General features: G+C 37.2%; 1 protein-coding gene across 8 annotated transcripts in view; it reads left to right on the forward strand.

Moving 5' to 3' along the window:
* The window catches only part of EMSY (EMSY transcriptional repressor, BRCA2 interacting), an 82,204-nt gene that overhangs the window by 54,988 nt on the left and 2,662 nt on the right, over positions 1–24,554 (forward strand). For 5 of the 8 annotated variants that reach the window (XM_029956402.1, XM_029956401.1, XM_029956403.1 and 2 more), the window contains 9 exons: positions 1,140–1,276; positions 3,686–3,859; positions 5,738–5,936; positions 11,732–11,896; positions 13,553–13,708; positions 14,766–14,807; positions 17,224–17,375; positions 19,187–19,750; positions 20,721–21,221. In XM_029956402.1, the coding sequence (XP_029812262.1) occupies positions 1,140–1,276; positions 3,686–3,859; positions 5,738–5,936; positions 11,732–11,896; positions 13,553–13,708; positions 14,766–14,807; positions 17,224–17,375; positions 19,187–19,750; positions 20,721–21,221 (2,090 nt within the window). The remainder of the gene's footprint in view (positions 1–1,139; positions 1,277–3,685; positions 3,860–5,737; positions 5,937–11,731; positions 11,897–13,552; positions 13,709–14,765; positions 14,808–17,223; positions 17,376–19,186; positions 19,751–20,720; positions 21,222–24,554) is intronic. The other 3 variants (XM_029956404.1, XM_029956407.1, XM_029956408.1) reach the window with 2 other exon arrangements.

Genomic DNA, 24,554 nt, shown 5'->3' on the forward strand with positions numbered 1-24,554 from the left:
CAGGAAGGTTTTTGACCAGTTTCACATGTTCTGGGTTCTTGACATAACTAAAAAAATTTTTTTTTGTTTTAGGATGTTTGATATAATGAGAGCTTCAGAGCTATTTGTATGATAGTGAAACTTGAAATAGGGGGAAAAAATACAGGAAACCATAAGAGATGAAGGTCTTTTGAGTCAACATCAATAACATTTTGAAAGAAGACATATATTGGTGACAGACTGAGTTCTTTCACATACTCACTGAACAACTATTACTGAGTAATGGCCATATGGTATGTGCTCAGCACTGGGGAATTAGTGATACAGAAAGGTAGAGTATGGAGCACAAGGGGATTTTGTTCTGTTTGGTGATACAGGAAACACAAGGCAAGATTTGGACCAGGATTTCTAGGCGTGCCAGTCAGAAAAATATAGGGTCCAAATCTGATAGGTATAAGAGAAACAGATTGTGGAAGGATATGGAAAGAGGGCACGATAATATGTTTGGATCAGTAGATACAGATCTATGAAATAGATCTTAATTGTTGAAAATAGAAATTTTTTTATATAAACACACACATTGGAATTTTCATCCTCAGACTCTTCTGAGTGCTGCAGATTACAAGAGCAGATGTTTAATCTGTGACTTGGTCTTGGAGTGTTTATCTTTTTTGACCACACAAATATAAATGTCTTATTTTCATACATTTCTCAAGAGTCTAATGTTATATGAATTCTGATAAGTATTTACCTCTATTTCATGTTCTTTTTTGGAGTTCTTTCATCACACCAGTCAAAAATAGATATAATACTGGGTTTGGGGAAGTATTTGGCAAGGAATACAGATTTTTATTTCAGTTAACTAGGTAGGGGAGGAATTTTGATGGGGAAAATGACAGTGATATTTTTAGATTCTGATTTTGGTGTGTAGGTTTTCAAATTCCAAAAAGATGACTGCTTTTAAAAGTCAGTTCTTAACACTCTCTCATTCTAGAACAACTTGTTCTTACTGTTCCAAGCCTTCATTTTCATCCTCATGACAGCCTCATGTCATCTTGGGATGACAGTGACTACGTGTGTTATTTGTGTACAACTTAAACAGAAATAATCAAATATCGCTAATCCTTAACTCAGGCCTCCTTTTCTCCCCCTTCTCTAAGGAACAACTACCAAAATCACTACAATCCCAATGACTTCCAAGCCCAATGTGATTGTTGTGCAAAAGACTACAGGAAAAGGAACGACCATTCAAGGCCTCCCGGGCAAAAACGTTGTCACAACATTGCTAAATGCTGGAGTAAGTAAGAGCTTGTGCTGCAGACTCAGCAGTCCACTGAGGATTTTAGAGACGAGCTATACAAATATTTGCCTAAGGACTTCAGAACCCCACAGTGGCCTGTATGCTTCATTTACCGCTACTGTGATGTAATAACTGTTAAAGCACCACCAACTAATGCCATTTTTCACAGTAATTCCTAAAACACGTGGCTCATAGCTAGGTTGCTTATGATGATGATTTAGATGCTTAGTTTGATCCAAGTGGAAGATTCCACTGCCTTAACTACACGGAGACCTCTGTTAGAGGACAGTTTTATTCCTGCCTCTGGCCAGTAGACAGAAGCCTAGTATTGGCCTGGGCTGGGCCAAAGGAGATATTTAGGATTAAGCAAATTAATTGAGAGGGATTTACTTTCATTTTACCTCTTTGAGCTAGGCGAAAAATATCAAAAACAGATTCATCATTTATAGTTCTAAAGACAAATGTGCAGAGGTTTGGAGTTAAATAAACCTGGGCTTTGTCTCTTAGTATCGCAGTTGTTTGACCTTTGGCAAATGTATTCACCTTCTCTCATCCTTAATTTCCTCATTTGTAAATTGGGGGTTATGATCTTTACCAGTGAGTTTGTTCAGTAACTGGGAGCTGTTTTGAAAGTGCTGAGGACAGTGCCTAGGACACAGGAAGTCCCCAAAAAATAGTTTTTCTCTTTATTGTTATTACTCAGGGTACTCAACTATTTAGGCTTAGTAATGTCCCTACTTTGTTAGAAAAAAACGAATGCAGTACTTCATTGTAGATCTCTGGTAGCTTCCTAGCCATCACAGTCTTTATAATGTTGCCATTAGATATTTCCATCATGTGAGAAAACATAGATTATTCCTAGTGTGAGTTCACATGATAAACCAAAAGTAAAGCCTGGATTAGGATTCCGATTTTCAGAACCCTTTCATAGTTTGTTTTGCAGTTTCATAGAATTTGATATATAAGATGGGATGCCATGTACCCTAAGTCCTGTGGTCACATACATTGAAGAGTTGTGTATAAATCCTAGCTGCTAGATATATCTAAGAGCAGCAGTTTGACACAGGAAATGATAAAACAAGCAGATCAGAGCATATAACTACATGTATGTATATGCACCTGTACTCAGCAACTTGCTCACCTGGGCACATCCACACACATACATCAGGAGATTTTTCAAAAAATAGCCTGTTAGTTGCTTTTGATAGGCTTTGAATGGTGATTATACTTGGACAGAGCCCATCAAGCTATTTAATAGATAGGCATGCCCACTTGAAAACTAGTGGCTCTTGGCAAATGAACTGAAACTTCTCCCAAATGTGAAGGGTGTGTGCGTATTAAAATAAGGAATCATATGATTGACAGACACTTCATATTTTCCTTAGACTATTTCAGCAGTTAGTTATAAACTTTGTGACTTTATAATCATATTTAGCTCTAAATTCATGGAGTGATTACCTTTGGCCAGCTCACCTGGGTGCTTTGTTCTTACTGGCTGCTAAGTTGGATGGCCACACATTTAGATGATGATGACTGAAAGTTAAAAACTAATAAGGTGAACATTTTTCCCTTTAGTTTTATGGATTTTAACTTTTAAAATATTAATAATTTAGTAAAATCACTGTCTTTGGATTTAAGGAAGCTCAAGTATTGACTCTATAAATGACCAGAAAATGGAACTTGAGAATAAAGCAGACAAAAGTACAAACAATGGTGAAAAGTTAATGGGCTTAAGCTATCTAGTTAATAGACTAAAGTGATATTAGTAACATGCTAATAGTAAAATGTGGGAAATGCCTTAAGGTCTTTTTGTTTTTGTTTTTGTTTTTTTGGTATTTTCCCATATAACCTCAGAAAGACTGTTAATATCTGCTAATTTCCTCTTTTGCCCATGTTTTTACACATAGACATTCTGCTATTCTTATAATTTCCTATTTGGGGACCTTAGTTTTTTTATATGCATATATTTAGCTACTGGTATAACACACAGTAGTTTTTTGTTATATGAATATATATTTCAGGTAAATTAGAAAATGAGGATAATGTTGGGGATGGCGGAGACCTGTAATCCTTATAATTATTCTTCTATAATTTCCTGACTATTTTAATGTACATATTCTATGAATAAGATGGTGTATTAAGTATTTCCCTATGAGATAATTTTTTAAATTCACTCATCAGGAAATAAATAATGCCTTCTTTGGACAGAAAGTTGGGCAGAGGATTCCTGGGACCATCTCAACTAAGTCTAGGATTTGTGATCACCTAGAAACATTGTATTTTGCTATTTAATTTATAGTCTTGTTCCCATCATCCTGGTGAAACCTCTCTGTATTTTTCAGTAAAAGAATAGTTTTTATCATTTAAATATGTAGAAATCTCATATATTCACTGACTTTAATTTAGGGAGAAAAGACTATTCAGACGGTACCAACAGGAGCAAAGCCAGCTATTATCACTGCTACAAGACCCATCACCAAAATGATTGTAACTCAACCAAAAGGAATAGGTTCCACAGTTCAACCAGCAGCTAAAATCATCCCGACAAAAATTGTTTATGGGCAGCAAGGGAAAACACAGGTATGCTGGAAAATGTGATGAATTTTCTTGGCCCTGGTATATTTCAGACTTCTAAGATTCCATGTTTGAAATTTGAATGAAATGATCAATAATCTTTAAAAAATCAGATTGTTAAAAATTATGACCAAATGTGTTAATTGTCTGTTTTCAAAATGTGTGTTTCTCTCTTCAGTGCTTTTGGGGGGCATGGGATCTAAATATTTGTGCCATGTCATAAGCAAAGATTGGAGAAAATAATTGCCTTGGAATAAGATTTGCTGAAGGTATTGTCATATTTGTAGAAGGTATTGTTATTTGAGAAGTAGATGCTTGAGGGAGACTGATAGTTATTTGGAATCTCTCAAAGAAAAGTATTTTTTATAAGCTAACTTTGAAAATACTTTATTTACTTATAAAATTTGTTTTACGTGAAACCTGAATAATGGAGGAGCTAGAGAATGTTCACTTTTCAAGCAATAGAAGTTAAGGGAATTTTCCTGGAAATTTGCCTAGAAAATTAAAGCTCAAGATTTAATCTTGACATTGCTAGGCTACTATTTATATATTTTGCGATACTTTAACTGCTTTTGTGAGAATATCAAAGGAAGCAATATCAGTTTTGGTTGTGAAATGGTATCCTAGAATTTTTGTAAAAGGTATTAATTTACCTTGAATAATTTGCTTTTAGAATCCATTCCCTCACAATCATGGTCCAGTAGTTTGGGTATCTAAACAAGTAAGTTTTGTGATTAGAAATAAGTCCAAATTGCCTTTAAGTTTCAACTGTAACAATTTTCATTCACTCCATCATCTAAGTCATAGTTAATCCACGTTTTCATTCTTGAATTCTTGAATGAGTGACTTAATAAGAGTCTGAAGAGGTTTAGAATCTTACATATGGAGAAATAAAAATAATTGTGGTGAGTTAACATTTTCATTCCAGAAACCCAGTTGAAGTCAACTCCTGGAGTTCAAGTTTTGAAGTAGAATAGTTCAGTTTGAAATTGTTCTCCCAATTTACTTGGTTTAGTGTCTATGGTTTTGACCTTTGCCAGGAGTTGATCTATTGTATGTTTCATATTCTGATGATAATTGTCTAAGTCAATATTTCTCCTGTTATTTCTTCAGAGATGACTTATGTTACAACCATATTTATTTTGCACAGGTATCTCAATTAGGAATTTCATTTGGTTGCTAATGAAAAGAAATCTGAAGAATGGTGGTTTAAATGAATTAGGGTTTTGTGTTTATTATGTTAATAAATATTCAGAGGTGCCGAGGTGGCTCAGTCAGTTAAGTGTCTGACTTCTGCTCAGGGCATGGTTTTATGGTTCATGGGTTCGAGCCCCACATCAGGCTGTCTGCTGTCAGTACAGAGCCTACTTTGGATCCTCTGTCCCCCTCTCTCTCTCTGCCCCTGCCCTACTTGTGCTCTCTCTTTCTTTCTCAAACAAAAACAAAAACAAAAACAAAAAAAACCACACACACACATTAAAAAAATAAATGTTCAGAGGGAGTAAATTCTGGACTATTATTGTGGCATTGGGAGTCTAGGCATTCTGAAATCCATGACGTGTGGGTGTTATTCTACTGTATAGCCTACAGACTGTAAAATGACTTCTGAAGTCATTATAGGCAAAAAGGAACAGGGACAGAGCCTCTTGGCAGAACTATGGCTGTTGCATTCTGGCATGTGCCACTTAAAATGTTGTATGTGGCTTGACTCTAATTTGTTCATAGATTGAATTAGTCTTTGATGAACAATGCTGTGCCCAAAGCATAATAAATGTACAGATTGCTATTTCCCGTGTCAGGAAAATATTAGTTCATGACTAGAAGTTTAGCATTTTAAATAGTGCTCTAAAATTTAAACTGGGTATATTTCTGCTTTTCTTCCAGGTTCTCATTAAACCCAAACCAGTGACATTTCAAGCCACAGTTGTTAGTGAACAAACAAGGCAGCTGGTCACAGAAACATTACAGCAAGCATCTAGGGTGGCAGAAGCTGGTAATTCATCTATTCAAGAGGGAAAAGAAGACCCACAGACTTATACAGACAGTAGTTCCTCTTCTACAGAGTCCTCCCAAAGTTCCCAAGGTAAGATCCATTTTACTCCAGACTTAGATAATTATTAGGGACATAGTACCCTAGTTCCCAAATAGTCGCAGGGACTGCAGACAAACGTGTGCTTTGATTTGCCGATTCTTTTGATTTTATTTTGTTTTGTTTGATATGTAATCAGTGAGCTGAAGTTTTGCTTGTGGTAAGGCTTACCATTCTTTCCTGAATGGCATATGTTCATCAAATAATTGGTAAACTTTAGATGATGATTTTGACAGGTAGGTATTATCAAACTGGATAGTGGTGTGATTCTTTTTGTTGTCCTCTGGGTAAGGAGAAGTATGCAAGAAAAGTAAATATATCTTTTAATAGTTATTGTTGAACCTTGAGAAGGAATCAAGGTGGCCAGACCTGGGCCATAAGTGGGTAAATAGAGTGACCATACATTGCAGCTTGCATAGGACAAGTCCTAGTTTATATCTGTTCTAGCATAATTATTAATAGCATTTTTTTTCACTCTCAAAGGTATCCTAATTTAGATGATACTATATGGTTGTCCTAATTATAAGGAAGGAGCTATGAAGCCAGACTCCGGAGTAGGGAAGTTGTTTATCCTCAGTGCTATTTTAATTATGTTGTTCATCTAGGAAGTCTCTTGAAATAAATTCTTGAATGGAAGACCTGCAAATGCTAGTACTCAGGTCCATCAGTTACTTTAAGCGCCCTTATTGTCAGGTGGTGGGTGTATTTATGCCTATGCTTGCTTGTATGCTCTGATGCATCTAATAAGCAAAGCTGTTCATCTTCTCTTGGTCATTCCTCCCTCATTCCATTCCTTTCCCTCACCTCCTCATTATTCTCTCGGGAATGCTTTCTGAGCACCTTTATTTTTCTACTGCAGAGTCTTCATATTATGTGCTTTTATTATTTTAATTCTTTAGTGGACTCTTCCCAGATTAGTGGGAAATTCAGATTGCTTACATGGTTCAAATTGCTGATTATTCCATTAATTCAAGTTGATACTTAGTAGTTTATACTACATACTAAGCAGTGTGCTAGGTCTTATAAACATTGAATAAAATATAGTTCTTGTTAAAATCAGGATTAGGGGATTAAAAAATACATGTACAACTTTAGTGGTAGTTTAATAAGTTTATTCACAACAAACAAAAATGCCAAAGGCTAAAAATTCACATCCCAGTAAGGAAAGGATAAGAAAGCTTCACAAAAGAGATAGCATTTGAAATGGTCTTTGAAAACTCATCAGTTAAACATTGATTTTTAACAAACTGTATGGCACTCATTTAGAAAGTGGATAACTTTCTTCAGCATATTATCAATGATAGTAATATTTTCTGAATCAATTTATTGAGATTTAGTTTATCATTCCATACTGGTGATAAGTTAGTCTTTATACTAGTCACCATGGAGTGATGCTTATTCTCTATTTCATTTCATCTTTATTTCTTAAATGATTTGATATTTATGGATTCCATTCTTCAACATGTCAGCTGCATTTTCCTCTTTTATATTTAAGTTTTTGATTCCTTGAATAATACTAGCCATTGTTTTCCTTGAGAAATATTTTTAAAGAGCAGGTAAAATGTTTAGCTTATGAGTTTGTGCTAAGAGGGGAACATAAACAGTACATGTTTTTATATTCATAATCTTGGGTTATCCTTTGAATTTGCTAGTCTTTTTCAAAGGAAGCTATGAACCAAACATTACTTCCCAAACATGCCATTTCATTAGGCAGTCTTCAGTTTTCATTGTAAGAAGGGGACAAAAGTTTGGCTATTTTTGGAAGTAATTGAGTCTAAGGTTTTCTGCTGTTCAGTCTGTTATTATACATGGCTTCATGTATTTTTGTTTATTCTGTATCATCACATATTTTTTCTTTTAAAAATATTCTGTGTTACAGAAAAATTTCAGTTCAGAATAGATATATCTAATATAGTTAACTGTAAAGCCAGTTACTATAATCTACCATCCTCCCTTTCCGCCTAATATCCTTAGTGCATTGTCACAAAGACCAGGGGCTGGGAATATATATGCTATGATTTAAAGGGAAAGAAAGGGATAAAGATTGTGGTCAGTCTAAGATCATGCTGGTTTTCAAGCTATATAAGGATCAAACCAGGTGGAAATGTAAGCACTACATAACAGTTCATTTTTCCTTTATATTGCTTTTGAGAGAGCGAGAGCACAAGCAGGGGAGGGGTAGAAAGAGGACAGAGGATACAAAATGGGCTCTGCACTGAGAGTAGAGAGCCCCATGTTGGGCTTAAACCTGTGAACTGCAAGATATTATGACCTGAGCCAAAGTTGGATGCTCAACCAACAGAGCCATCCAGGTGCCCCAAGATTTTATTTTAAAATAATCTCTACACCTAATGTGGGACTTGAACTCATGACCCCAAGATCAAGAGACACATGTATACCCACTGAGCTAGCCAGGTGCCCCCCAGATTTTAAGAAAGGAAAGAAAAATGTTAAAGATTTCTTTATTTATATTTTGTTTATTTCCAGAAGGTTTTAAGGTAGATTAGGTAGAATACAAGATTATATGAAATAAAATGGAAAACAGCAAGGAAAGAAAACCAAGGGTAGGGATTTAAGGTGGAACAAGCTATGAGGTAAATGCAGAAATGCATCCTGTATCCTATATAAAAGACATCACTTTAAGGAGGCCACAAATTTGTTTCTAGGATGATTTTTCCAGAAACCTTTATGATCTTTGTAGGTCATGGTGAGGGTGGGGAATAAATCGAGGTTAAGCAAACATACTACAGAACTTTTCAGAGCTATTATGTCCTAATATATATTATGAAAAAAGAAGAGTGGAGTATATAATGTAAAATGCTCCCCAACTTTTTTGACCATAGACTTTTGCAGAACATCTTGAGGAACTAATGTTCTCTGAAACATTTTGAGTGATACTGTCTAGGCAGTTAAGTACTGTGAAGACCTTGGGTTTTATGACAGTACTTCAGAGGGAAGGTACATAGTGCATCATAGAAGGGACATAGACATCTTAGGTTTAGTTTAGAAGGGATGATTTAGATGTGTAAGACATCTGGGAATCATTTTATCTGAGGAATGGTCAGTGGAAACAGGACATTTATTATGGAGAAGCTGAGGATTGGGTTGGGGACATGGGAGTTGTCAGTTTTCTCGAGAACTCTGACATGGAAGAGCGAAAAGAATTGATCTTTGTGGATACATGGATGGAAACCAGAACTATTAGGTAGAAGTCCCAGGAAGACCTGTTCCATTCCATGTAAGAAAATTTTCTAATTGTCATAACTCCAGAAATGGAAGGAAACTATATTAGAAAGTAGTGAGTTCTCTGGTATGGCAGTTCCTTGATTGGAGGTGGATATTGTGAAGATTTTAGTATAGGATTGGCGATAGCATTAAATGAACTCTTAGATCCCTGCTAGCTGAGAGGTCTTACTATTATTCTATGAAAGTGTGATACAGGCCTTTTATGGTAAAGTCACAGGAGACATTCTTCCATAGAGATGCCCGATCTGCCTTTGCATGTTAACAGTACGATGTGTATTTCTGGTGACTAACAGGTAGTAGATGTCCAATAAATATTTGTTAAATGACCCATGGGGAAAGATACTTGAGGGTTAGCAAGCCACCATGCTCAAGACAGATGGGGAAGTCTAGATGGATATACACTTCATAATCAAATGGTACTGTGAGATGAGGCTCTTGGTGTCTCAGTTATTGCACTCTGATCTCAGCATCAGACTCAATAGACTCAGATTATCTAGTCTAAGCATAAGCCAAAAGTAGAGAGGAAAATCGCTCAAGGAATGGTTTTCACATCTAGGTTCATTCTTTGTCACAGCTATTGGAGTTGCTGCAGTGATACTGTGTGATGGTCAGCTACTCCCTGGGTATGGGCAGAAAGAGTGAACCATTTCCCCAGTCCCTCCCTCAAGATAATGTCATTTGGGCCCATGTCTCTGATAGGTGCTCCCATGTGGAAATTTGTTTTCCTTTCTCATTCTGTTTCTACCTTATCTCTCTACAGATGCAATCCTTGCTTTCTTTCGGATTTTCAGTGAATGTTACAGAATTGGGTTGCAGTCATTCTGTGCCTGTAGGTTCTCTCACCTAGCCAAGGAATACTTACATTACCATGAGAATTTCTTAAATTTAAGAACATAGGTTTTATAAAAAAAAGAATGATTCCCTAATAAGTTCTTTTAAGTGTTAAGTTCTATTTGTCTACTTAGAATGAGTAAAGAAAAATTGTTACATGCGTCACATGACATTTGGCATTGTAGGGTAGTGTCCTTTAGTCTTTTAGAATTTAGGGGGAGAGTTTCTTGGAAATTATACATCCCTGATGTGGCACATATTCTACCTGGTATTTGGGAGGCAGGGACTACAGTTTGTTAATGGCAATTAAAAATTCCAGTTCTATTGTATATTGATTTTGTTTTCTTTGGGAAGGCTTTTTTCTTTTTAAGAGTCATTTTGTCTGCCCCAGTCTGTTTGGACAACTTTGTGGTTTCCAAAAGTAGAAGGTTCAAAGAAGGTTGAACTTATGTTGAATTTATTCTTGTTTTTTGGGGCTACATGAATTTTTTTTCATTCTTCTGTGATGCTTTCACTGACTAATCCAATTCAATGCAGTCTTTTTCTTTCTACATATTTGTCGTGTTTGCCCTAGTCATTTGATTTTACCCAAGAATATAAAGCTATATGTATGTTTATTTTAGGTCTCCTCCATGGTAATCTAAACTTGGGAGTGGGGATTGTGCCTTTATATCCTCCATAATTTTTGTCCTGTTTGGTATCCTGAACAAAGACATTTAGGAGCTTAATAATAGTTGAGTCCAACCTGATTATTCTGCAGATGGAAAACTCAGTAATTTGTTACTTGGTTGGATGCACATTTAGTATTTATATGCCTACCTTTATAGCATAAATATAATAAACCTTGAATTAGGGCTATAATTTATTTTGAAACTCACAAAAAGTCTCAGAATCAGGAACTTTTAGGACACAACAACAATATTTCTATTGTTTTTCATAGTTTATGAAGCTCTTTTACATATATTATTTCATTATATCCTCAGAAGTCCTGTAAGATAGATAGGTAGTTTTATCATTGCCAGTTTAGAAATAATGACACTAAAACCCAGAGACTCAACTTGAGAATAATTGCTAGAGCTGGGGCTGTAACCCAGGATTTTGATCTCCAAATGTTATATGTGTGCTGCTATATCATCCTGCTTCTAGATTATCTATCCATTCTTGTTACCGGCGGACAGGATTTCGTTCAGTAATTCAGCCATCCAAAAATAAGTAATGTTGCCTGGATGCTCGGGTTGTAATACAAAACACGTTTTCAGATGTATTGGGGGAAAATAAAGACTCCTACAGCATTTTCTTCTTATTGTACACAAACATCCATTGACTTACACAAATGCACACCTATTTATTATAGCAGTTATCACATTGAATTGTAATTTGTCTTTTTACATGTCTGTCTCCCCAACCAGATTGTGTGCTTCTTGAGCAACCTCTGATTACTCTGTAAGCTCCTGTATATCTTCAATCCCAAATATAGACTCCTGCATATATATAGGTGCCCAGTTTGTTGAATCAATGAATGAGTGAATGAATAAGTGAATACAGACATGAAAGATAGGCCCTCTGGGGGCTTATAGTCTTCTTGGGGAGATAAAGCATGAAGTTTACAATAAATACAAAGATTTTTTTTAAATTGTTTTTTTTTTAAGAGAAACTTTGTTTATAGGGTGTTTTTGTTTTTGTTTTTGTTTTTTTTAACTAATATAAAACAGATTCCCAGCCTGTAGTTCATGTAATTGCTTCCCGGCGTCAGGATTGGTCAGAACATGAGATTGCAATGGAGACTAGCCCCACCATAATTTATCAAGATGTATCCAGTGAATCACAATCAGCTACTTCAACAATCAAAGCTCTATTAGAACTCCAACAGACAACAGGTATGAATTCTCATGCTCAATTGAATGAAGCATGTTTTCTCTAGAGATGGGTTGTGCTAAAATACTACCACTGTTATATTTTCTTTGTTATTATTTGAGCACATTTCCCCCCTCGGGACTGGTCTATAATCATTGCTGCAGTCTATTTACTTGTCAGTTCAGTAAGATGTGCACAGAAATACTGAAGGATAGACTAGTCAGGGAGAAAAAAAATGGCAGAGCTCTTTTCTGTCTCCTGCTTGAAATGGGCAGTCCTGTTGCCTCTCTCACCAGAAGGGAGTAAGTTCCTATCATTTCTAAGCACAAGGATAGATGTAGTGTAGATGCCAGATTGAAGGGCCCCTACCATCCTCCTTCATGTTGATGGGCCAATTTTGTGATCATAAAACACCATTAATGGCCCTTGCTAGCATTCTAATTGGTTTTGTCTTTATATTTGCATTGTGTCCATTTAGCCATTTGAGCTTCCATGCAAAGTTATTCTTATTTAACAAGATCTAGTATTTCTAGTTACTAAATATCTTCAATAAACAAAACCCGTGTTATTACTGACTTTTCTATTACAAGAAGTCAGAGATTGTTAGAGTATTTAAGGACCTTCGCAATGATCTTATCCAGCCCTTTCATTTTATGCATAAGTAAACTGAGATCCAGGGAAGTTGCCCAGTTGGTTCGTGGCAGAGTGAGACTCCATGCCTAAGTCAGTGTCCTCTCTACTTGTGGGGTTACTGTGGTATTATTTTGGTTTGGTTTTGCTTTCTTTGTTTAAATGATTATCTTGATTTTGTCACACTATATCCTTCATGGGAGTAATCTGAATGATCATTCAGTGGACTTAATTACTGACAACTAACTATTTATTATAACATCCACTTGACACTAGCCAAAGAATACGAGCATTTAATACCTTTGGTTAATCTGTTAGTGTTATTTTTGGCCTTAAGCATTTCCTCAGTTTCTTGTCTTTGACATACTCAACCATTTCCGTTAATTCTTATAGAGGGTGGAAACTGAGTAAGTAGATTTTATAGAAAACAATGACAAGATAGAAAGTAAATTTATCCATGGAACCCATTCTAGATTCCAGACTACTCCGTAAAAACATTTTTGTACGAACAGAGAGGTCATTTTTTCCTAACACTGAAAATTTTTATTCTTTAAGAGCCATTGAAGACTTGGTAACATTTCTTTGGAAATTATCTTGAATTTTTAATAAATCAAATTAAACTAGTCATTGTATTGTGCTATTCTGGGTAGATATGATATAGAGCAAATCATACTGTATACTGCTTGTTCACGATTTGTTTTCAGGTCAGTAAACTCCGGAAACCAGGGACTACCTTGAAGAAGGGTAAAGGAAATGTTCTAAGACGAGTGTATACAAGGAAGACTGATTGTTTGGACTAGTCATATTAGGGGGGAATTTTAGTCTGATTGCATATGTGTCCTTCTTACAAGGCTGCTGGTCATGGTTGCATAAGCTGTGCGCACTACAGCCATACATAGCAGTCTGCTTTTTTCGTTTCAACTCACTGTCTCCATAGTCAGTGCCAGTTGTGGCACCCCAGAGGGCTGGCTCATTATTCCCATGGACAACTCTGGTGTTGATACTTGTTTGTAATAAAAGTTAACCTTTCCCCTAACTTTTCTATGCAGTAAAGGAAAAATTGGAATCTAAACCAAGGCAACCTACTATTGACTTGAGTCAGATGGCAGTGCCTATTCAGATGACGCAGGAAAAGAGACACTCTCCTGAGAGTCCATCCATTGCTGTGGTAGAATCAGAGCTAGTTGCTGAATACATCACTACTGGTAGGTGTCCTCTTAAAAAGTAGTATTAAAAAAAAGAAGTAGTATTGAGGTAGGAGAGCTACCTTTCTGGATTTTATGGGATGGTTGTTTGGGAGAGAATATCGTTTTTATATATCTAGATCTTTTCTAATTTGCTCTGAGAGCAAATTCACATTGTCCTTGGGACTTAACCCTGTCTTTAATGACAAGGGAAGAAAATCAATTGGTTGTTACAAACTGGCAGCTGATAAAAAAATCGTAAGTTGGCCATATATAAATAACATCTGTGAATATAGAGTGACAGTTGTAGAGAGAGGATAAAATACCTTTTGTAGAAGAATAAATATTTTTATGCATCTAAATATTTTAGTTTTGGTGGAGGGGGGAGTTGGGTCAAGGGAGAAAGGAGGTATAAAATCCAATACCTTTTTTGATGTGAAGAAAAAAATTTGGAAAATTTTAAATCTTTGTAAATACTTAGGAGTTCTGGTGGATAGCAAATTCGGTATTTGCTTAAAATGTGGTCTGGCAGCAAAACACTAATGAGAGTTTTGGATGGCATAGATAAAGTGGAACAGGAAGGATAATAGATTGTTTCTCTCGTGTTCTGGTGAGACCACACCTGGAATACTGCCTTCTGTTTTGGACACTTCATTACCTTGAGATTTGAAATAGTTCAGAGAATAGTAATGTGAATAATTAGGGGTTAAGAGAAATGACTTACAAGGCAATATGTAAAGAGCACCTGTCTTAAGTTTTCTTAAGCAGTGATTTAAAGAGAACATAAAGTTACAGATATTTAGAGGGTGTAAATACCAAAGCAGAAAAAGAACTCTTTGGTATCATTTTTGGAGATATTTTTAAGACTAATGGGTTAAAGTCGCCAAAAGGGAAAATCCAGCTAAGGACTATGGAAAGCCATCTAGCATCTTTCTTAAGAGACATTTGGCAGAACGCTAACTAAAGCAGAGGGCAGTATGTTGGGGAAATCGGTATTAACCTCTGGGGATAGACTAGATTATCAAATGGTAAATAGAAGAAAAGACCTATGATTTCTTCCCTTACTTATCCTTTTCAGAACGCACTGATGAGGGGACAGAGGTTGCTTTTCCCCTTCTAGGTAAGTGGTGTGCATCCATTTGTAGTATAACCGAAGGTAAAATATTGTTTTGGGGGAAACCACTTAAATGGATGCGCTCTACTCTGATCTGGTAGAGGAAAGGTAAGCTCCGTTCAGTGAAAAGGAGACTTTCCTTTTGCAGGATAGTGGGATCCTTTCTCAGAAATGAGCAGTTTGACATTGGAAAAAATAAAAGTTGTTTAAAAAAATAAGTCACTGTTTTATGCTGTTTATATGGCCCAGTTAAAGGTCAGTTCAGCTGTTTTCTGAATGTTCATTTGTGACCTCCTTGCATGATCTCCCATCATATCCTCTGCCACGTTAAGGATTTTTCTTTGACTTCAAACCCAGCTCCGTAGCTCTGACCTCTTGTATTATCCGGCAGTGGGTATTAGTCTTCTCTGATGTTTTGCATGCTGGGAATTACTGTGAAGAGACTTATAGTATCTTGAGTGAGGATTATTTTTAAATGATTTTGGTTGATCTTCTATGAAATCCATTTTGTTTCTTAATGAAAATTCTAATGTCATAATTATGACGATTAGTATGGACGGCAGAAATGTTCCATATAATCTGATAACTTCATGAGAAATTATCTTATTGTTTATTTTTCAGATGTCATTCATTTCTGATGGTGGTGCCATCAGTAAAAACCTTTATTAATTTGCTTGTTCAATTTTAATATTAGTATGATTTGTTTTTCTCCTAGTCAGTCACATTATAAATGATTTCAGTAGTAGTTGTTTAATGTCAGCACCGATGCCCTTTTTTTCACTTTGATTGAGCACATATGGAAGATTTGATTAAGTCATATAATTTTAAATGTACATATAAAGCACACTATGAAATGCAGTAAGATACTATAGTACATTTTTACCAGTGATGCTGCCTATAATCTCTTACATCACATGTCGGCATATATATATAACAACAGTAGAAAACTGTGTTTGAGAATATAGATAGAAGGAGTTATAAAAATAACTTAAGCTTGTTTGTATTTCACTGGGTAGCTTATACTCATAATACCTAAGTGGCACTTTGACATTGATCTCTTTAGTGGTCATCTTACCCTGGGACACTCCACTATGATTTTTCGAAACATGGAACCACTTGAATATGGAACTACTTGAAATTGCAGATCAAGATACATGAGCACTGGAATCATGGGTTATTGAGAGAATTTTGATATTCTCAAATGCCTTAGCTAATTTTACAGATTTATTTTACTCTGTTCTCGTTTCAAAAAGTTTGTTTCCTGGTAACCATAAGCATTTTTAAAGCTCTGTAGACTAAGAAGTGCTGAATGTTCTAGTGTTTAAAAGTGTTGAAGGCGAGGCTGGTAAAAGATGGTAAATTGGCACCAGTTTCGACATATCATTTTGCATCTATTTATCAGTATCAATATAAATATATAGTTTACTCCACTGGACCTTTATACCAAGAGAATAAGAAATGGGGTTTTTCCTATAGTGAATTCTCACCCGTTTGTGTCAGATGAGCTAAATTTGAGAAGGTGAAAGAACAGCGATTTCTCTGTTCTTTGATTAACTTTATATTGTAATAGTTAACAATTTAATACTTAATTAAATTTATATTTTAATACTTAACATTTTCAGTTCGTTACTTCATTTGATCCTCTTCTAGGTAGAAAAAATCTTTTAGTATCCCATTAAAAACACAAAAATCAAACAAATATAAAAGCTCTAAGTTTTAGAGGTTCATGGAATTTTGTTTTGTTATTTTAGAGGCTCATAGAATTTGAGTGATCTCTTCAAGTTTGCATAGCTGTTTGGTGGCAGAGTGGGACAAAATCCAGGTGTGACTCTTGGTCCAGTTCCTTCTGCAGTATCATTTTGACCTCTCGTATCTATAGGAACTATAAGGCTGCAGGACAGTGTCTGTGTCATGTAAAAGAATGAATGCTTCTGGGTTTTGTATTGCATTTGGAACTAGGACCAAGAAATTAAAATAGTATCTTAATAAATTAAGTATTATCTTAGTATCTTTAAAGATACTAGTCTGGGATTTGATTACAGAAATTCATTATTGATTTTTGCTACCTTAATGGGGTGAAGGTTCTTGGAAAAAGCAAGTATGGCTCACAGGAGGATGTAGCTTTAAGGAGTTTGTTCCTCCTTTGTGATACTAGTTTTCAAAGTGCTTCCATATTTCTCATCTCATCCTTATAATAGCTCTGTTATTCCCATTTTACAGACGAGGACACAGAGTCTCAGGGAAGATAAGTGTCAGAGTCACACAGCTCATAGAGGGGCAGACTCTGGTGTTCTGCCTTCTAGTTCACAGTACCACACTTTCTCTCTGTGATGCAGTCTCATACACATTTGTTTAAAATGACTACTGGGTACAGATGCTGTGGTGATTTCTAGAGAAATATCATCACCTCCTCTATTTTCAGTCAGCCATCGCTCCCAGCCCCAACAGCCCTCCCAGCCCCAGCGGACCCTGCTCCAGCATGTGGCTCAGTCACAGACCGCAACACAGACTTCGGTGGTGGTGAAGTCCATCCCGGCATCTTCCCCTGGAGCAATCACCCACATTATGCAGCAGGTTGTATCTCTTCTTTCTCTCCCTACCTTCTGTAACTGCCTCCTTCCTGAAATAAGGTTTAGTTTCATCTGTTGTAAGAAAGGAAATAACTGAGTTGAAGAGTATTTGTGTCATTCTTTCATCTGTGAGGACTGAGTGGAGGAAATGAATTGAGAGTCTCAACACTGGAAAGTAATTACAAAATAGTATTCTTGGATCTTCTGTAAACTCAGAACATTTCAAAGGGTGGGGCTTTCTAGACGAATCTATGACTTCAGAATTGGCTACTGTTTCTGTATATTTATTGTTATGGAAGAATTTATCACAGAGTTGAGATTTTTAAATGAAATAGAAGTTGACTTGTTTAGTGGTTTGTTGGTTGGTTTTTTGCTTTTATGATGAATTCTTACAGGAAATGTTACGAGTAAGTAGGTATAAACATCAAACTTTTATTATTTATATGTGACCAGTTAAGGGGGAAGAGACTCAATGGGAAGGAGAACGAGTTAATATAAAACAGAAAATCTGGTACCAAGGGTAATGGGGATAAGCTAATTTTATGTCAGATACTGTGCTTTGAGCTTTAAATACGTTAATTTGTTTAATTCTCACTATGATCCTGGAAGGTGGGTATATTATCCCTCTTACAAATGAGGAAACTCATGTTCACAGAAGTTGAGTAAAAATAAGTAACTTATTCTGGGTGGCAGAGCTAGGATTTAAACACAAAGCATCTTGCCTCTTTACAAAGTGATTATCGTAGATACCAGATTTAAGCGTGACTTATCTTTAGTTGTCACATAAATCACTATCAATTTGATTGGTAGCAGTTGATCCTAATGGTCAGCAAATTAACCTGAAAGACAATAAAGAAATTGTTGAATTAAAAACTTGTATGTGCAAGGTCATTATGAGATAGGGAGGATTTCAGTTGAATCTCAAAAAGTTTTAAAGTTTAGAATGAAGGGATAATGTAACAAGGAAGTGGGAAGGATGAGGTTAGAGCGGATTTTGTGTCACTGAGGGAAGCTAGGCAGCCAGAGGTTTAGCTGGGTACCATATTTCAGCCTGCAGTCTGGCCCTCATCATTGTCACTCAAGATTGATGCCTCCTCCTCTCACAATTATAACCAAAATAGGAGAGTCTCCCTTTTCTGACAGGAGGGCTCTTGCCCCCTCCCCAGTGTCCTTCCCTCCTGGCAGCCGAGTCTCCGGGACACTGTTGCCTGCTGGGCCCACAAGATAGCCAAAGGGGCGAGCAGGACTAGCACAAAGGGTGGTTCACATGGGCTTGGTGAGGCCTGAGGAACCGTTTCCTCTCTGGCCAGAGAGACCCTCAGTGGGGACCTGGATGGGTGTGGCCCTCAGACAACTCTGACTTTCTGGACAGCATGGCCAAAGTGGGCTTCTCTGAACTTTGACTTTCCTCTGGACACCTTATTCCTGGGTGGCTGCGTTCTTCTTTGGGTGGGTCAGTATCTCTGATGACCAGGCAAGACAGCCGTGTCCTGAGTCAGGGAGCCTGTTCTTTTCTGTGTTGGGCTGTGCTTGCAGGGTAACCTCATTCCTCTTACCTGTAAATTCTGGGCCCACTTTTCTTATAGAAAAGAGTAGACCAGTTTTTGCAGCACTTAATGTCTAAGAGTTGAAATTACAGGAGGCTCAATCTAAATCGCCCTTTAGATTTAGAAAACTTGAGGTTTCTTGGTCTTTTTAGGCTCTTCTGAAAAATTTTGAATGAATCTCATAACCAAGTCTTTTCCAGTTTGAGGAAAATATAGCAATGTAGGTGTTTTTCTTATTTCATTCTTACTTTGTGCCTTTTTTACTTAGGCATTGAGCAGTCACACTGCTTTTACCAAACACAGCGAGGAACTTGGAACTGAGGAGGGCGAGGTTGAAGAGATGGACACTTTAGACCCTCAGACAGGTCTGTTTTACCGGTCTGCCCTGACTCAGTCACAGTCAGCTAAGCAGCAGAAACTTAGCCAGCCCCAGCTGGAACAGACTCAGCTGCAAGTGAAAACTCTGCAGTGCTTCCAGACTAAACAGAAGCAGACCATCCACCTGCAGGCAGACCAACTCCAGCACAAACTCCCGCAAATGCCCCAGCTTTCCATCAGGCACCAGAAACTCACCCCTCTCCAGCAAGAACAAGCACAGCCCAAGCCAGATGTACAGCACACACAGCATCCCATGTTGGCCAAAGACAGGCAGCTTCCTACCTTAATGGCACAGCCCCCGCAAACTGTAGTACAGGTGCTTGCGGTGAAAACCACGCAGCAGCTCCCTAAACTGCAGCAGGCTCCGAACCAACCAAAAATCTACGTGCAACCCCAAACCCCCCAGAGCCAAATGCCGCTCCCAGCCTCATCAGAGAAACAGCCGGCAAGCCAGGTAATGGAATATTGGTAGCATGCAAAGTTAAGCTTCTCTGTTGATGGAAAAAATGAGAACACCACGACCCTATTGTGATTAGCAGTGCTTTCTCCTGGCAAGAGGAAACTCAAAAGCCTCATTTATGCTGGTATTACTTTACCCCATCAGAAAGTTGACATTAGGGAAGAAATGCGCTCATTGACATAGGAAGGGAAAAAAAGCATAGCACTCAGAACTTCATTTTCCAGGCAGTTTTTAAATGAAATCACTTCAGCATTGATCAGCAGTGCGAAGAAGCGAGATCCCTAAATTATTTGTATTTTTTTAGGTACAAAAGTTTTTCCCACGCCTGTAAAACTATTTCATCTGTGGCAGTAATGCTAAGTAAACTACACAGTCTTTTAAGGAGCTTCATTGAATGTCTTTCTTTGTAGTTTATATCACCACTATCTAGTTAATAAATTTATCTTCTAGATTTACCTTCTGTATTGCAGAGGAATTATCTGGATATTCAAAAGAAAAATTAGGGAAAACTAGTGGCTTTGGAGTAATGTATATATGTGTGTGTATATTATAAATACATATATAGAGAATATATTTGTATAGATGTATTTTGAAGCAAATAATTGAAAAGCCTGCGTTTTAGTTTTAAAAGCTGAAGATGATACAAATAATTTGAGAACGACTTGAAGGTATCCTGTATGGGGATATAAATCCCAAAGGAAAACAAGGCTGCTGTGACTTTTTTTCCTTTATGCTATGAACCTTGGCTAGCTAGACAGAGGTTCTTTCAACCCCTTCTCCTTCCCTAGGTTTCTTAGAAATAACCAGATACTTTCCCGTCCAGCCCTTGTATTAAAACACTAAGCTTCAAAATGTCCTCCTAGTATACTGCACGAATGTGTCTTTTGCCATATTATCTGGGATGTTTGATAGGTTTTCTCAAACAGATGTAGCTATAACACACACAACCCCAATTTGTTTTCAGGTGGAGCAGCCAATTATAACCCAAGGATCCTCTGTTACAAAGATAACTTTTGAGGGGCGCCAGCCTCCCACAGTTACAAAGATAACTGGTGGCAGTTCTGTGCCTAAGCTGACATCACCAGTTACAAGCATATCTCCCATTCAGGCCTCTGAGAAGACAGCTGTATCAGACATTTTGAAAATGTCTTTGATGGAAGCTCAGATTGATACAAATGTAGAGCATATGGTAGTGGATCCCCCAAAGAAGGCTCTTGCCACCAGTATGCTCACTGGTGAAGCAGGATCATTACCCGCCACCCACGTGGTGGTGGCAGGGATGGCGAATTCCACTCCCCAGCAACAGAAATGTAGAGAGTCCTGTTCAAGTCCATCTGCTGTTGGCCCTCCCTTAACGACAAGGAAAATCGATGCACCAGGAGTGCCTGCAACAGGCCAGTTCATGCGTATTCAGAATGTAGGCCAAAAGAAAGCTGAAGAGAGCCCAGCAGAAATTATCATCCAGGTAAGAATTGGAAGGAACATGAGAAATATCGGGCATCTTGGGGGTTGTGGGTTTGGCATGTTTGGGAATGTCACAGGAAGAGTCAAGCCAAGATGGCAAAAGACAAAGCGATTATTTTTGAGATGGCATTTGACAAATTTGGTTTAATACCTATTACAAATATACAAATTTGTATTTTCTGGAAGAGAATCCTAGAAAATTGGTGGATATTATCATGGCATACGTTAGAGACAGTCAAGAGCCCTGAGCCCATATGTCAGCTTGGTTTATAGACTCGAGACATACTTGCCAGGGTTAACTCAGTAAGTCAACCTAGAAAAACCAGCAACTTGATGGAGTCAGACTTTGGGCTCCCCAGTCTTTCCTTAAAACCTCCTTTGATATAACTGGATTGTATTTTCTTTCAAGTTAATTTTAGGGACCCTTTTCTTTGAAAAACCAATTCTTTATCTTGATTCAAATTTATAGTTTCCAAGACAGTAAGACTTTAATTAACTGCAGTGTCTGGAGAAACATGCTGTAAGAAAATGTTTCTATATGATTTAATTTTATATTAAAGTTGGGATTAATCATAAAGCTTTCCTTTTTATTTCAATCATTGTTATTGAAAAATCTTGTTATGGTTACTGTCCTGCCTTGGTAAGTATAGGCTAGTGAATGTAATGAATTAATTATTCATTGGCAATAGATCTTCCTATGCCTCACATTCCCTTCATTCTAAAACTCATCTGTCATCATGCATGATAGATCAAGACCAGACCAGCCCTTCAAAGTTGTGTTTTACTTTTACTTTTCTCTTTGTTAGGCTATCAGGTTGTTTTCTTGACATTTTGGGGGGCTAAGCTGATAGATGGCTTAGAGGGTATCAGAACAGCACATTTTAGTTAATGGAGAATTTGGATTTATTGAAATGGAGATCATCTAGGATTTACTATAAATTCACGGTTGTCTGACTTTGAAGTTTCTGTGGCAGACTTTCCCTTTTCCATGATGCCAGGCTATGAGAGAATGCAAATTGACAAATATTCATCCAAATATGATATAAATATATGGGGGAAATGCTTACAGGCAAATAGAACTGGCCATTGAAAATTTTGTTCCTCCATGTAAAAACAGTTGTTAGTGAATTAAGTAATTGGGTTTAAGTTTATTTACTTATTTTGAGGCAGTGGAGGGGCAGAGAGAGGGAGAGAGAGAATCCCAAGCAGGCTGTGTGCTGTCAGTATAGAGCCTGATTCGGGGCTGCATCTGAGGAACGATGAGATCATGACCTGGGCTGAAATCAAGATTTGGACACTTCACCAGCTGAGCCCCCCAGGCACGGCATAAGGAATTCTTGACAGAGGATTTGTTGTTTTTTTCCCCCTGAAGAGGTCAGAGTATGGTGGAAAAGGAGTGAGTTCCTAGCTTTGCCCCTCACTTTGTGACTTTGGGCAGGGCTGTTTAACCTCGCTGTGCCTTAGTTTCCTCATCAGTAAAATGGGAATAAGGAATGTCTATTTCACAGGACTGATGGAAGGATTACACAGAAGTGAGCTGAAGCGCTTAGCACAGTACCTGGCTTTTAGTGATTGCCCATAACATGGTAGCTATTACCATTTCTACTAAAATTTACTGTGGCTCCTGAGGGTTTAAATTGAAATACTAAATTGGAAATTATTTGGGATAGCTTATTTGGAAATGGTTTTCTGTACTTTATGAACAGGGCTGATAATATACTTTGCTTCATGTATCGAGGATGGTACCTAATGAGTAGGCTCTCTACAGAATACGCGAGCTAACTTTTAGCACGTACCATGTGCTAGGTAGCTATGTCGGAGGGAAGAACCATAGTATACTGGTTAACAACCAAGCTTTTTGAGTCAAAAATACCTGGATTTGAATCCCACCTACACTCTCCCTTACCAGCATTGTGGTTTGGAGTTAACCTCAGTAGCTTAATTTCATTACCTATGAAATGGAAGCAATGACAATTACCTCACAGGGTTGTTCTGAGGATCGAGTGGGAAAATGTATATAATGCAGCTAGTTAAGTGTCTGATATAGAAGAATACTCAATAAAGATAGCTCCTGTTACTATAATTGTCATTAATATATTGTTAGAATATTTTCAGATCTTACTAATTATACTTAGCTTTGACCCGAAGTATTGATTTTACTGATTTGGTAAAATAGAATGGGGATTAATGAAAGAAGTCTGCGGAAGTGCTTTGATTCCTTGAAAAATGTTTTATAAAAATTCAACATGTTTAATAATAAGTGCTTTGAATGAAAAGCATTGTTCTTTGTAGACTATATATAATCTGTATTTCGTTCATTTGTTCATTCATTCATTCATACCACATGTATTATTTAACCTCTATGTTCTAGGGACTGTGCTAGGTGCAGAGACTAGAGGAATAGATAAGATGAATATATCTTCTATTCTGAAGGAGTCTGAATATGTGAATTAATAAAATTTTAGAACCTTGAGGATCTTTAAAGTATATCTTCTCTATTTCCTTTTACACGAGGTTAAACTAAAACTCAGTGAGGTAAAGTGACTTATTCAGAGGTCCACAGCAAGTCTGAACCAAAACTGAACTAAAAATTCAGGTTTCCTGACCCCTCCCTGAGACTTGTACACAAGGATCAGCTATATGGGACAGAGTGAGGGAAAACAAATAACAAAAAAACTCCACTATCCTAGATTCAGTGCCTTGGCATCTTGCAGTATTTTCTTGATAATCTTAAAATTAAATTTACATCCCCTCACAAAAGAAGATTGTTTTGGTCAGGTATATTTTTAAAATGACGATATTCAGTTTTGCTCTGGAAATTTTAATGTTAAAGATGGGTTTGTGACAGGCCCTGTTCAGAGCTCTGGGCCTCTAGCAGTGTAAAAAGACAGTCAAGATATGTGCCCTGATACATATTCTCATGGAACTTATGTTCTAAGAGTGAGAAGAAAAATTGACAAATACGGTAAATGCAATGAAGAAAAAGTAAGAGAATGTGATAGAGGTAGGGTAGGGCCTACCCAGTGATCTGGTTGCATGGTCATAGAGGGAAGGCTTCTCAAACCCTTTTACTCTGAGCATTTGAGCTAAGATGCGGATGACAAGACGGAGCCAGCCATGCAGAGATTTGGAAGAGAAGTATTCCCAGGAAGAGGGGAAGAGCCAGTGGGAAGACCTGGGTAGGAGTGAGTTTAACATAAGCCTGGAGCCATGATAAGAAGTTTGATATATTATAGCAAGTATGACAGGAAGCAGTTGTAGAACTTTAAGGGGTTATGATGTGAATGGATAGACCTTTTAAAAAGTTGAGAAAGAAGAACCTAATAAGGCAATA

This window comes from Suricata suricatta, chromosome 11, assembly GCF_006229205.1.
Source record: "Suricata suricatta isolate VVHF042 chromosome 11, meerkat_22Aug2017_6uvM2_HiC, whole genome shotgun sequence".
NCBI lineage: Eukaryota > Metazoa > Chordata > Mammalia > Carnivora > Herpestidae > Suricata > Suricata suricatta.